General features: G+C 36.0%; 1 protein-coding gene across 2 annotated transcripts; it reads right to left on the reverse strand.

Annotated features, from left to right (window-relative positions):
• Positions 1 to 7,086: 7,086 nt before the first annotated feature.
• On the reverse strand, positions 7,087 to 13,278 carry LOC121975433 (protein TIC 21, chloroplastic-like). 2 transcript variants are annotated; one of them, XM_042527071.1, is made up of 5 exons: positions 12,915 to 13,278; positions 11,208 to 11,465; positions 10,345 to 10,545; positions 8,453 to 8,610; positions 7,087 to 7,378 (listed from the first exon to the last, which is right to left on the reverse strand). In XM_042527071.1, the coding sequence occupies exons 1-4, from the start codon at positions 13,215 to 13,217 to the stop codon at positions 8,497 to 8,499; spliced, it is 876 nt and encodes a 291-aa protein (XP_042383005.1). In that variant the 5' UTR covers positions 13,218 to 13,278; the 3' UTR covers positions 7,087 to 7,378; positions 8,453 to 8,496. The 2 variants fall into 2 exon arrangements, with proteins under 2 accessions (XP_042383005.1, XP_042383004.1); XM_042527070.1 differs by lacking the exon at positions 7,087 to 7,378 and having other exon boundaries at positions 8,349 to 8,610.
• Positions 13,279 to 13,515: the final 237 nt, after the last annotated feature.

The raw sequence follows: 13,515 nt of genomic DNA on the forward strand, positions 1-13,515 counted from the left end.
CATTTATTGTGATTTTATTTTAGTATCTGTTATTTCCTTTATGAGACTGTATACTGTTTGCACTCTGTATATGTGTATTATGTTCATGCACTATCTTTCTTTTACCCGCTGAGTCCCAATACTCACTACCCCACAAAATAGTTTTTTCTTTCACCAGGTAGCAGGTAGATGAATCAAGGATGCTTGGGAGAGTCCTAACTGCCAGTCCCACTACACTCTCGAGGACGGATTTCTTTTCAGTCTTGTTTCTATTTGGTGGTATATTGGTTTTGCATTTTTTTTTTGTAAGTTGATGTGGGTTTGGAGTCTAGTCCGGTGGTTACAGGTTTTATGGTTAATGACTTTTGTTAGTCATACATTCATATTTCTTTGTGATTTCCGTTGTGTTTATTTCCAACCGTGTGGGTTGTTATTAACTGCGTGGTTGTTTATTTTGTTTATTTCCAGCCGAGTGGACTGAATATATATAACTGCGTGGTTGTGAATATATTCCAGTCATATGTGGCTGATGTATTTTGTATGTATGTATGCTTCAGATTGTCACCGGTACAGGGGATATGCTACCGAAATTTTTGTCTGGCAAAAACTCCTCTGGGGGCGTGACACTCCGAACCAAGTAAAATCAACTTGTGTCATTGTTTTTCTTTAATTGTTCTTATTCCGCTGTGATTTACTCGATTATTTTAAAATGAACGAATTAGCCACAAGTGTTATTCACCCCCCCCCCCTAGCACGCTACGATCCTACATGTAATATATAGACTGTACATCTGAATACTTTAAAATAGTTGATATTGGGTATGTTCTTATAATAGAGTTCAAATGAAGTCTTATTATTATTTTATTTATTGTGGTTTTGTTTTGTACATAGCAGACTATATTAACAGCTTCTGCTCAAAAATATTTTAGAAGTTTATATTCGTTTAGCGTTGTCCTGGAGGCTTCAAGTAGGGTTCTATTATTTCTTTCCACTATTCCATTTTGTTGGAGTGTTTTAGGATAGAAAAATTCATAATGATATTCATTTTCAAGGAAAAATTGATTAAAGTTGTGATTTTTAAACTCACCTCCGTTATCACTTCTAATTCGTTTAATTTTTTTATCTTTTTCATTTTTCAGTTTGTTTGCAAAAGCTACTGAAGATTTCAAAAGTTTTATCTTTATTTTTTAAGAATTTTACCCAGGTGAATCTTGAGTAATCATTTATTATTACTAGGCAATAGAGACTTCCATTTATGGATTTGATTCCATGGGAGTCAAATAGATCCAGATGTAGTAATTCTAGTATTGCATTAGTTTGAGTTTGATTAGTTGATTTGTGTATTGACTTGGTTTGCTTTCCTTGTTGACAAGCATTACAGATTATTAAATCTAAGTTGGGTAATTTTGGTAAGTCTCTGACTAATCCATTTAATTTTGTTAAGTTTCTAAAGTTGGTGTGGGACATTCTTCTATGTCATAACCAGATTTCTTCCTTTTGGGTCAAGTGACACTTAAGTGAAGAGATGGTTAGGTTAATTGTATAGATGTTGTCCCTTCTAAGCCCTTTGAGATTTATATTAGGGTTATCTATGTATTTAATTAAGCATTCAGAGGATAAGAACCTAACCTTATATCCAAAATCACACAACTGACTAATACTAAGTAGATTGTATTTGAAATTATCAACAAGTAATACTTTTTTAATAATAAAGTTAGTTTTGAGTTTGATATTACCTATCCCAATTACATTGAGTTTGTCATTGTTTCCAAAGGCAACTATTCCTAAGCTTTTGTATGTTAGTTAAGTTAATTTGATGTGATTCTCAGTCATGTGTCTGGAACAACCACTACCCAATATCCACTTGGCTTTCTACAAAAGGTAGGAGTCATTAACTACATTAAGGATTAAGCCTTTAAGTATAATTCTTAATTTATTTTCATTAATTTAATTTAATTTAATTAATTTAAATTAAATTTATTTTTTAATTAATTTTAATTAAATTTATTTTTTAATTAATTTAATATATTTTAATTAATTTAATTTATTTTAATTTATTTTAATTTAATTAATTTAATTTAATTTATTTTAATTAATTAAATTGAATTTAATTAATTTTAATTAACTTTAATTTATTTTAGTTAATTTAATTTTAATTTATTTTATTTTTTTATTTTTATTTTAATTTCAAATTCTTAATCATCTCACCCGATCTATATTTTCAATCAGGGAATCCTATAATTTTCTGAGATAAGTTTAGTTTAATTTCAAGAATGGATTTAATTTTGTATTAGATTCAAATTTAGTCTTGGGTTCAACAAGTAGAAATTCTTTGATAAACTTCTAAGCTATAGTGAGTTACCTGGACATCATTAAAGTAATCATGCATTCAAAAATTTTCAAATAGTCCTATCCACTGAATTTAATAACAAAACTTTGGTCTAACCGGTTGGAATTAGTAAGGAGTAATTTCAATTAGTTCCACTCAGTCAAATGCACCAGGTCGAAGTTATATCTTCCTAGACATGCATAAACAAAGCTTCCCTAACCTATTATTATCTAAAACTTTTTCAATACTGTTTATCAAGTTAAACTTTTATCTCTATTTAACTTAGTCCTAATTATTCAGCCAGACAAACTATTATTTTGAAGGTGCCAATTAATTTGGAGTCTCCTCCTAAATTATTGAGCTAGATTTAAGTTTTAGATTTGTGTCAATTTTTATAATTATATTAAACTTAGTTATAGTTGGAGTTTAGGTTAATTTTGGTTCTACTTAGTTTAGGTTGATTTAATTTTATTTGATTCCTTTGGTTTGAATTTATTGAAGGTTTAATTTTGGAGGTTGAGAATGAGTTATTTGATTTATTTTGATTGATATAGTAAATTTTGTTTGTAGGGACGTAGTATTGATTGACTCCTGCTTGCGTAGTTAGATACACTTTTGGAACTTAGACCTTAGTTTGATTTTTATTTTGATTTACCAGAGATATAAAGGTTTTGTTAGTTGAGCTAGACTTGTATCCGAGTTCGGATTTATTGTACACAGCTCTTTGTGATCCAAGTATCATGTCAAGGTACTTGGATCTAATTGTGAATTTCTCTAGTAGTTCCTTTAATTCAACTACTTCATCTTTCAATCTAGAATTGTCTTCTTCAAGTTTTGCAACTTGAATTTGGATTTCAGCTTGAATTAACTCAGTTGTTGAATCTGAATTTAGTTGATTATTAAGTATTTTATTTTCTTTGATTAGTTCGTTTATATGATCTTCAGATACAGTCAATTTCTTATGTAAAGCATGTAATAATTTTTTTAAAAAAATCTTTTGCTTAAAGTAGATTGTACCTCATCGGAACCTTCGGAAACGAATACGGGCTCATGGCTTGATTCGGGTTAGGACCCGTTTTCTGATTTACTTTCTGATTTTGGTCTGTACCAGTGTGAGGTAGTTGGTGTGTCTTAGTTCATCGTTGTCTGATTCCTCTGCGGACGATTTATCTCAAGTTACCTTGAGGACTTTCTTCCTTTTGAGATTCGGGTAGTCGATCTTGTAGTGTCCCTTCTTATTGCATCCAAAGCATGTGATGTTTGACTTGTTGTTGGAGTTAGAAGTGGAGTTAATCTTCTGCAGGTCCTTTTTGAGAAAGTTCTTCTTTCTCCTTGCAAATATCTTCCTTACTAGGCTCACTAGGTATTTTTCATCGTCTGAGTCTTGGTCAGACTCAACTTCAGGTTCTGACTTGGTTCTGAATTTTTCTTTCAATGTTTCTGCAATAAAAGCAAGATCTTTCTCGGGTTTGGCGTTAGTCTATTCGTGTAGATCCAATTCACAAAAAAGTTCATCTAATTTTAACTTGGATAAGTTCATCGAAATCTTATAGCATCCATGATGGATGCCCACAATGCATTTCGAAGAAATGCGTTTAGAGTGTACCTTATAAGATCACGGTTCTCCATCTAGTGGCAGATCATGTGAAGTCCGTTGAGGATGTCCTTCATCCTTGCATGTAACTAATTGGCAGTCTCACATTCTTGCATTTTTATATTAAATAATTTATTTAAATATATATATCTCTTTTCGTTACCTTTGCAGCGTTGGTTCCCTCGTGTAGTTCAATGAGTTTGTCCCATAGCTCTTTGGCGTTTTCGTATGGGTCGACGCAGTTCAGCTCCTCCTTTGTTAACCCACACTGGATTGTGTTGAGGGTCTTAAAGTCAATTTGGGCCTTCTTCTTCATTTCCGAATTCTAATTTTTCGGGTTTATTGGAATTCCGGCATTGTCAATTAGCGTCTTGTACCCTTTGGTGACGCTGAACCATTGATCGAAGTCAGTTTTCAGGTACACCTCCATCCGTTTCTTCCAGTATGGGAAATCGTCTCCGTTGAAGAGTGGGGGATGAACGGTGTTGTACCCTTCGTTTTGAGCCATTTAGAGCTATAGATAGAAAACTAAAGAAATGTACCAATACTTGGTCTTGAATTAGCAGAGTTTTAGAAGAAAAGTAAGAAATTCTGAAGAACTCGAGCAGTGTTGCACCAACTTCGAGTTAAAAAGTGAATGAGAAATTGTTATTTGAAAGGGTAAATTCTACCAATTCAAATTGAATACAAAAAACCAAAATTTGAAAACAATTCCCCCTGGTTTGATTGGTGGTTGCACCAATTCAAAGTAGAATCTACTCTGATACCACTTGTTGGATCGAGTCGCACGTGAGAGAGGGGGGGGGGGGTGAATCACGTGGTTTTGAAAATCTCGTTCTTTTCAGTTTTTAAATCAACATAGGAACGCAGCGGAATAAGAGAATAGACAAACGAAAAAACAATACGAATACAAACAGTTTACTTGGTTCGAAGCCTTTGACGACTCCTACTTCAAGACTCATGTCCCGTGAACTTATCAATAGGTAATCCACTAACAAACCTATTCCAGTACCTCCGGAAGAGGAGATCGAGTACAAAGAGATTGAAAAAGTGTAATAGACTACCGTTTTTGTTTATATAAATCAAGTACAAAAAAAAATTTACCTTGTTACCGACACGTAGAGATCAAAGTGAAAGTGCACGAGTGTCAATGTCGATCTGCCGACCTCGGAAGTCCTCGGAGCAGTTGTCGAGCGCAACAGCTTCACAGCAGGAAGTCGGAGCAGTCGGAACATCAAATAAATGCGTAGTAGCTCATATAATAGTTGTTAAATGAAGTTTGATCGAGACTGCCTTAAATAGGGCATGGAAGGCGTCTTTCATAGCCATTGAAGGCGCCTCAATATGGTAAATTTGATCCCTACTTCGCCATGTCTTATCTGCAACGGGGTCCAAAATTTATCCCTTGAAAGACACTTTAAGCCATGAAGGCGCATTCGGGTACTGTTCATCCAAAGGTTTTTTGCTCCTTTTGCACTGCAAGTTGTGTTAGTCAAAATCTAAAACATCTAACCTGCAAAGCAAAGTTAACACAATGATAATACGAAATAGTAATTAGCTCATGTCCTCCCAGAACCATAAACTAGTCAAGGTTTCAAATTAGGGATCCAAAATGGACCTAACTTGGACCGATACCTATTATCCCTCAATCAGGACGCATTCTCATTTAGTCACTCTCCTCTAGTGATTTACCTTTACTTACTAATTTGTTGTTGGTTGACTAGCCTCTTAACCCACCAAGTCTTCATGATAACTGTCCAGTCCACAGACCCAACTGGACTTCTACCGATTATCCGATCCCGCGGATCCAACTAGTTTTTCTGCCAGATATTCGGTCGGCCCGTTGACCTATCTGAACTTCTCACTGACTATCCGATCCCGCGGACCTAGCTAGATTTCAGCATGATATTCGGTCCTTCAAACTTGTCAATTGCAACACACTCGGTAAAGTAATTAGATCACAAAATACCTAACTTAACTCTCTTATCATTCAATATTTATCAAAACCTAAATTACACCGTTAGTTTAATCTGCACTAACAAATTACACTCTTTTAGCATGTACTTTACCTTTAACAACCCTATACGGCCCTAAAATCTTCATCTTAAATACTTGTTGCGACAATAATTCCTTTGAAATTTTATTTGTAAAATCGTGTTCACCTTGCGTATCATTTCTTAATGACAATTAAACAAGCCTATTTCGAAATTGAATTTGTTGATATAAGTTTACTAAGCTTGATTTGTCGTTCTAAGTCGTTTTCGCCTTACATGAAATCACGTGTCCAAATGCTTTGCGATGTGCTTAAGTTAGACATTATTTGTCGTGCAAAGTCGTGCAAGCATGACATGATTAGGCTCATGGCAAAGTTAGCAGTAGGCAATATAAATTACTCATAAGATATTTATTTCTTTTTTTTTCCCATCTATTACATTATATACTTATAATATTCATATTCATAAAAACAAAAAAGCAAAATATATGTTAACAAGAAATCGATTCTGCTTAACAAAATCAGTGACCATCTCCTGGACTCGGTCCTGACTTCTTTACTCCATCCAAACGGTACTTTACAAAAGTACAACCCTGGCTTCCGCTTTGACCTTCGATTTTGATCCCTTCGAGTAATTGGACACCGATCGAATGACCTATAGTGTTCAAAAGATCAACGTCTTCATGAACTTTAAGGGGCCTAGCTTGCGCCGAGAAGACATATTCACTCGCAAATAAGAGGAAGATGAAGAGCAAGACCTTGCTTCGCGCATCCATGGTTAGGTGACGATGGTAAAACCAATCACGCAATGGAAGTGGTATCTAAGCGATAATATTAGTATTGCGAAGTGACTACCAAGTGTTGGGGATTATATAGGGATCTACGGGAAGGATTTTATTTTGACTAATGAGTTATTCCAAGGAGGAAGCATCCAAGTTTGAGCATTAGGTGGAATTATGAGGGTTTGAATTGAGAGTTAAAATCAAATAAGGAAATGGGAAAAAAACAAAAAACAAAATTTGAATTTAGTAGAAGAGGGGGAAAATGGTGAGATTGTGGCAAGAAATTTGACTAACTAAATTTGGAATATGTTATTGAGAAGAATAGGCATGCATGCGGAATCATAGCGACACGTGTTAGAAATTAAAAGTATATGGATTAACATCTAAACTAGAAATTAATAAATGTGAAAAACAAAGTAATGATTTAAGTTATATTTAATTGTATTTCTTGACTCATATACAATTACAATTAACTATAAATTATGGGCATTGTCAATTGGAACTTCACAAGCCAAATTGATCACAAAGTTGGTCATACAAAACTCCCGTTTACCATCAACAACCACTCCAACAAAATTCTTTGTGGTTCGGTCAACCATCATGACTTGGATTTTATTTGCATTAAATTCCATCTCATCTTCTATTATCACGTGGCAAAAGGCAATCCCATCAATCCGTCCCTAAGGTCCATCAATCCGTTCCTAAAGTAACACAAAAGTAATAAATCATATATGACTATTAACCATTATTACATGTTATTAAGATATGAGGGAAGACATGCTCGAACGCACCGAATTTCGATCTCAAAACCTCCTGTAACAACATCTCATACCTCCACCATCACACCGCACTGCCCGAGGGGACCTCATCTTCTATTATCACAATGATGCAACCATTAGAAGACCCCACGGATCATCCGAGATGGTAAGTAATAGCATGCTTGTCACATGAGATCGCGAGGTCGAACCGCAGGGCTGTCGAGGCATAAATCCCCGGACCCTATGCAACTCACCCCACCACCACTTGCCCTCTTGACTGCCGTGCTTTACCTCCTCATGATAACCTAGAATCGGGTGCGACGGGAGCGCTGGGGGTGAACGATTTCGTCTTTTTGCCACACTATGCAACCATTAGAAGCATCAAAATTTGAATCCAAACCTCTATTCAACTTGCCTGCACAGCCTAGTTCATTGGCCTGCTTGGTCCAACATGTCTGCCTACCAAGTATAGTTTGTTCATTCATTCGATCTGATCAGGTCAGACAAGCCATTCGACAGGACCACCACGCTCAACCTACTAGGTTCGATCGACTTGACTGCCTCCGCAGCATGTTCAACTGGTCTGTTGGGTCCAGCAGCCAATTTTAGTCACCCAATTTCCTTGCCGAATTGTCTTGACAGGACCCACTCAAACCGATTGACTCATTTTACCTACCCAGCCCACTTGACCGCAACAGCCTAACCGATTGGCTTGACTCTAATATTTTAGGACTCATAACAAGGACTGTTATGAGTTTATCTTCCAATATATCTACTTTAGAATTATGTCATACCCTAATTCTAGAAATAGGATGCACACACTACATAAATAAATTATGAAATTTTAAGTTGCGGCGATGCTAAAAGGACGTAAGAATATCCATAAATGTCTGCAAATAACACGTAGACAGACTGTAAATGAATCGTAAAAGCGACGTTTGATCAACTTTAAGATTGTTCAACTCAATCAGCACAAAAGAGGTCAAACAAAAAAATAACTGGATCTAGAAGTAGTACCTACTGCAAGGAAGCACATCGTTCAGGACCAGAAAATGGCTTAGCTAAGCAGCTTTTGGAATGGGAACAGCCTCCAGATGCGGCAACGTGACTGATCGCAGTAGTTCCAGCGAGAACACAAGCCCCAAGAAATGAGAGAGGATCGTGTTGGCAGAAGCCTATTAAATGACTCATAAGATGAGCAAGCAGAGTAAACTTTTTTAGAATATCATTGTTTAGAAACTGTATTTGTTCAGTGAAAAAGCTCAAGTATAAATTTGTTAGAGGCATAAAGCAGGTGTTGACCTGATGCTTGTTGATTGTGCCTAAGAAATGCTTTTGAGTTTTCAAATGAACTAAAATGTGTGATTTTGTCCTGTAATTGAATTTGAACGCTAATATCTAAATTTTTATCTTGGAGTATATATGTGTACTGAAAACAAAATGAGAAAGTAATAGAGTCGCACAAGTAAACTCTTATCTAAATATTCAGCTACAGGCCTGAAGATTATCATTTCCACTTGACCAATAATAATTTTGTATAAATCCAGCAGAAAGGTGAAACTTTCTTGTTATGCTCTTCGATCTGGATATGAACAATACAATTGCTATATTAGCCGATTTATTGATGTACATGATAGTCCTAGAGCTCCATGAATATAGCCAAGATGAACCGAGTTGGAACATGCTTGTATAAGAATCAGCCAAAAGCTAAACCCAAGCTCAAAGATGAACTGAGCTTGAGCATGCTCAGTATAAGTATCAGTTAAAAGCTTAGCAAAGCTCAAAGATTCTGCTCAAGCTTGTTAGACAAAGCAGATATCTAGCTAGAGGATCTTTGAGTAATCGCCATTTTTTTTTTATCAAAAGTGCTAGAAACTTAATATTATTTGCATTTTGTTATCCATGGTGAGTTTAGATTACTTCTTAGAATTGATTGTTATTCTCAACTTGTTAAATTATGATTTTATGAATAGAATAATTTTAAATTTGTTGAAATAAAAATCGTTAGTGTCCAACTACTACTTTCCATGAGAATACCGACAAAATATTTTGTTGAAAACCTGGCCACCATTAACTTGATATACTTGGACATGACTGAAAATTTATAACCACAAGTCAAAGGTAGAAGATCTATCAAAGTTGCATTAACTAGCATGCTGACCAAACCCAACATGGGACTAAATAAGGAGTCACAATCTTCTTAATGTTAGGCTTGAATTGCTCATGAAGGCCCAAAGTTAACAAATAGTGAAATAAAATCGTACAGAATATCTAGCACCAAAAGCAGCCCTAGTACTGCCTATTAACTTAGCCTGTTGAGACAATCAACCCTTTTAACTATATTTCCCTGAGCCACAGGATGAAATATGTAGAAGTCAATGGTAAGCAATCCAATGAAATGTTTCCAAGAAGCTGGTTACGGTCGTGACTAAGATATCCTACCTCCCGTACGCTGATTTTTTTATGATTGAACCATCACCTGGCTCTTATGTGAATGATCAGATTGAACTGCTGTCTAGACCGAATTTAGAAACACTAGCCTCATCTAGGTCTACAACCGACACAACACAACTAACCCAAGTTTAATGAACCTAGTTTAACAATATTAGCTGCCGGGTATCAAATGGGAATATATCCAAGCCCACCTAGTGAGATAAGGCTTAGTTGTTGTATCAAATGGAAATATCTGCGGCATTTATGATTCATCTATATTATTGACAAGTTCTGTTCAGAAGCTATGTACATGAAACTCAACGAGCTTGTTCACCAATTAGCACTCATGTTACAGTGCCAAAATGTATGGCATATATATGAGAAGCATTTGTTTGGCATCTAAGTGGTGTATCAGTGCATGCCCTAAGAGAGAGATATGAGCTGAGTAAAAAGCCGCAAGGAAAATTCACTATTACCTGAACTAAGAAGACATCCAAGGCCAACACAGGACTCTGACCAGGAGACATCTGGTTGTAAGGAACTGCTGAAGTAGTAAGTGCTTTTGCAACCAATAACCCAACAGTTGCTTGCATGCCAAGAATTGCAGAACCCATTCCCAGAAGGTTTAACACAATGCCATTTTTCAAACTTTTCACTACATCAGCTCTTGGAGGAGCCTGGAAAACAGTCTCAAGAGTAAGTTAAATAAATGAACCAAAAAGAATATGATCTTCACTAGATAAAGCTCTACAACGCAAAGCGGGTATGATAAAAAGCAAGACTCCTTACTGACAATTGAATGCCATGTATCATATGGAGCTACTTATTAATCCTATTTTGCTACATCCTCTTACCATTATTACTAATGGCCTAGGTTTAAGTTACCTTAAAATTTAGTTTAAATTACATCTCATGCAAAGTAAAAATAAAATAAAATAAAAAATACATGCAACATTAATCACTATCCCATTTGAAAAATTGTGCATTTATGCTCTCGACTAACCAATTTGTATAGGTAACATTCAAAGACCTGAATACTGAGATTTTATTTTAAAAATAAAAGCAAAGGATATCTAATAGTCTTGAAGTTTTCAAGATGTAGAAAGTTGGAGTACTTATTTTCATCTTTCTTAAGACTATAAGTAAACAATGCAAAAGAACAAATATTGATGACGGAAATGCAATGAAGGCCAAGCAGGTATATCTCAAATCTAACCAGATAATGATCATAAAAAATCATTGATAAAACTATGGAATGAATATCAAAGAGATTAAGCTACTTTCCCATTATATGCAGGTAAGTTCCATAGAAAGAATTGAACTTTGTGAAAGGGATCACCTTTGCAGGATCATTTGCAGTTCTTCGCAGTCTTTCTGAAAGTCTTATGTAACCAAATGACCAAAAGACTGAAATAAATGCAGCTACAATACCACCAGCAGTGGTGTAAAATGTGACAGGTGAAGTAACCTTCCCAGTGATAACTAAGGAGAATGACAAAATAACAGCAGATACAACAGTGCATACTAGCTGCCCCCAGAATCCTAGACTCCCCAAACGCTTAAAATATCTAGATGTGTTCTCTAATCTCTTGGAGACCTGGTCAAGAATTAGAAGCAAAACAAAATATTAAATGCCATACTGTATGCAAAGTTAATCAAAGGCATTGTTATAAATATATGTTAAGAGTATTTTCTTCCGAATGAGTGGTATTAGAGAAGGGTCCTCTATTTTGAACCTGGCAAGTATCAACATATATCTAATATCCCCAGTTGTTGTCAGCTAAGTTAAGTAGGTCAACTTATTGGGCTTGGGTTGGTGCATTCCAGACCGATCACACACAAGTGAGGGGCATCCACGAGTAAATATATGTGTAGATCATCCTTTTCAAAATAGCTCAAGTTTTTTTCAATAAATCATCAGCCTGTCAAATTTCACATGCATGAAAGAAGTTGTAGGGGGACAGAATAAGAGTTCAAAGAATAATTGCATGAAAAAAATCAAATATGAATTATCAAAATAAAATGTTTCAGAAATCTAATTGTTCCTGGTTGAACTAAGCCCCATCAGTGAAATACCCCTCAATATCTTGTTTCCAGTCATTCTTCAAGTTTTTCAATTGATCAGCACCTCTAATCTACCTCAGCGCATAGTTTCTCATCTTCTTCAAATAGTTTAACCCATCAAAATAACCTCAAAAGAAATTATCTCAATTTATCATCAACCAAACACTACTCCAAAATAAAAAATGGTTCTAATTATCCAGTGTCTTTAGTAATAATAGACATCATTGTCAAGATACTCATATTTATCACACCAATTTCTTTAACTCATTGCTAGCAACATAATGATATCAAAATTGGGGCAAATCCAGTCCTGCAGAGGTCTCAATTTAATGTATGGTTACCTACACAGTTGCACTTGCACTCTAAGTCCATATTCCTCTTCATCTTGTCCAACTTTAATGTTACTATAATCTTCTCCATACGACTTCTTATTCGCAAACTAAGTACCATAGAGGATCTATTATTTTTTCATTCATGTACTATGGTTCCTCTTCATTCTTTGTCAATGCACAAGTTTTAGTTTCTCTGATCTCCATTTTGCCTATGACAACATTACTTGTTTCATATACTAGGATAGTTTGAAGCAAATCATCAGTTATTAATAGTAACCAACACAATGCCGATAAAAGGAGACAAACCTAATGGGTCAAATCTGACAATATACATAGGTTAGAAAGAGAAGACTAGTTCCTGTGATCTCTATCTTGCTACCTAAAGTCCTCAACTACTAGTTTCTACTTCATGGACGCATAAAAGCCACCTCCTCTAAGTATCCAAGTATCGCACCTCGACAAATTGTATAACAAGCCTAACTATCAACGAATAAAAATCATTTGCAAGTTTCTGTTTCTGTCTCTTTGTTTTTCACCAAGAATGGAGGCGATCTCGTGGTTAGAATCTTAGAATCCATCGAAAAACTTCACCTAAATTGATAAATCAAGATGAGATTATTCATTAGCAGGAAAGGAAAGCAACGGCGAACCTGCGCGAGCTTTGCCTTCTCGGATTCAGCATCGGACGAAGGTAGCCCCGCGGAGGCTCGCACCAAAATCCCGCGGTTGGGCTCGAGGAGCGGAGATGCGGAGCTTCGAAACGCGGGGGTAGCGGGAGAAAGGAGGCCTTGGAGAAGGGGAGGAGTTGGGAGATTCAGGCGGTGATAAGAGCGGCACGAGGTAGGGCTTAGGGCTCCGGGAATCGGCGGAGGCGGCAAGGAGGCGGCGGCAACCAGCGGCCGTAGCTGGCCCGCATTGCAGCGGGAGGGAATTTGGCACAGCAACGCTTGCATTTCTGCTGCCGCTGCTCCGTGCGCTTGATCCGATCTCGGGGAAAAGAAGGCATAGGAAGGTTCTAATACACAGGGGCGGAGAATATCAGACACTATCCAGTATCCACAATTAAAACATATAAACATATAAAAGTGGTATAATACAATTATTTAGTGTACAAAATAAAAATCAATGGTATAAATTAATATATTAAATAATATGATCATGTCCGAAGTCGATGATATAAAAAATTAGGATGTGACATTTACGTTGATCGTCTATAGACTCCGCTTAGATATGTAACACAGATTACGTCAG

Source organism: Zingiber officinale, chromosome 4B, assembly GCF_018446385.1.
Source record: "Zingiber officinale cultivar Zhangliang chromosome 4B, Zo_v1.1, whole genome shotgun sequence".
In the NCBI taxonomy this organism is placed as follows: Eukaryota; Viridiplantae; Streptophyta; class Magnoliopsida; order Zingiberales; family Zingiberaceae; genus Zingiber; species Zingiber officinale.

What these genes read in the sequence shown, in the direction of transcription:
- LOC121975433 (XM_042527071.1), bottom strand. Translation starts at nt 13,217, where the DNA reads ATGCAAGCGTTGCTGTGCCAAATTCCCTCCCGCTGCAATGCGGGCCAG. An exon ending in AGAAGGCAAAGCTCGCGCAG is followed by an intron (nt 11,466 to 12,914) that starts GTTCGCCGTTGC and finishes ATTCTTGACCAG; the next exon opens with GTCTCCAAGAGATTAGAGAA. An exon ending in TGGATGTCTTCTTAGTTCAG is followed by an intron (nt 8,611 to 10,344) that starts GTAATAGTGAAT and finishes GTCATTTAATAG; the next exon opens with GCTTCTGCCAACACGATCCT.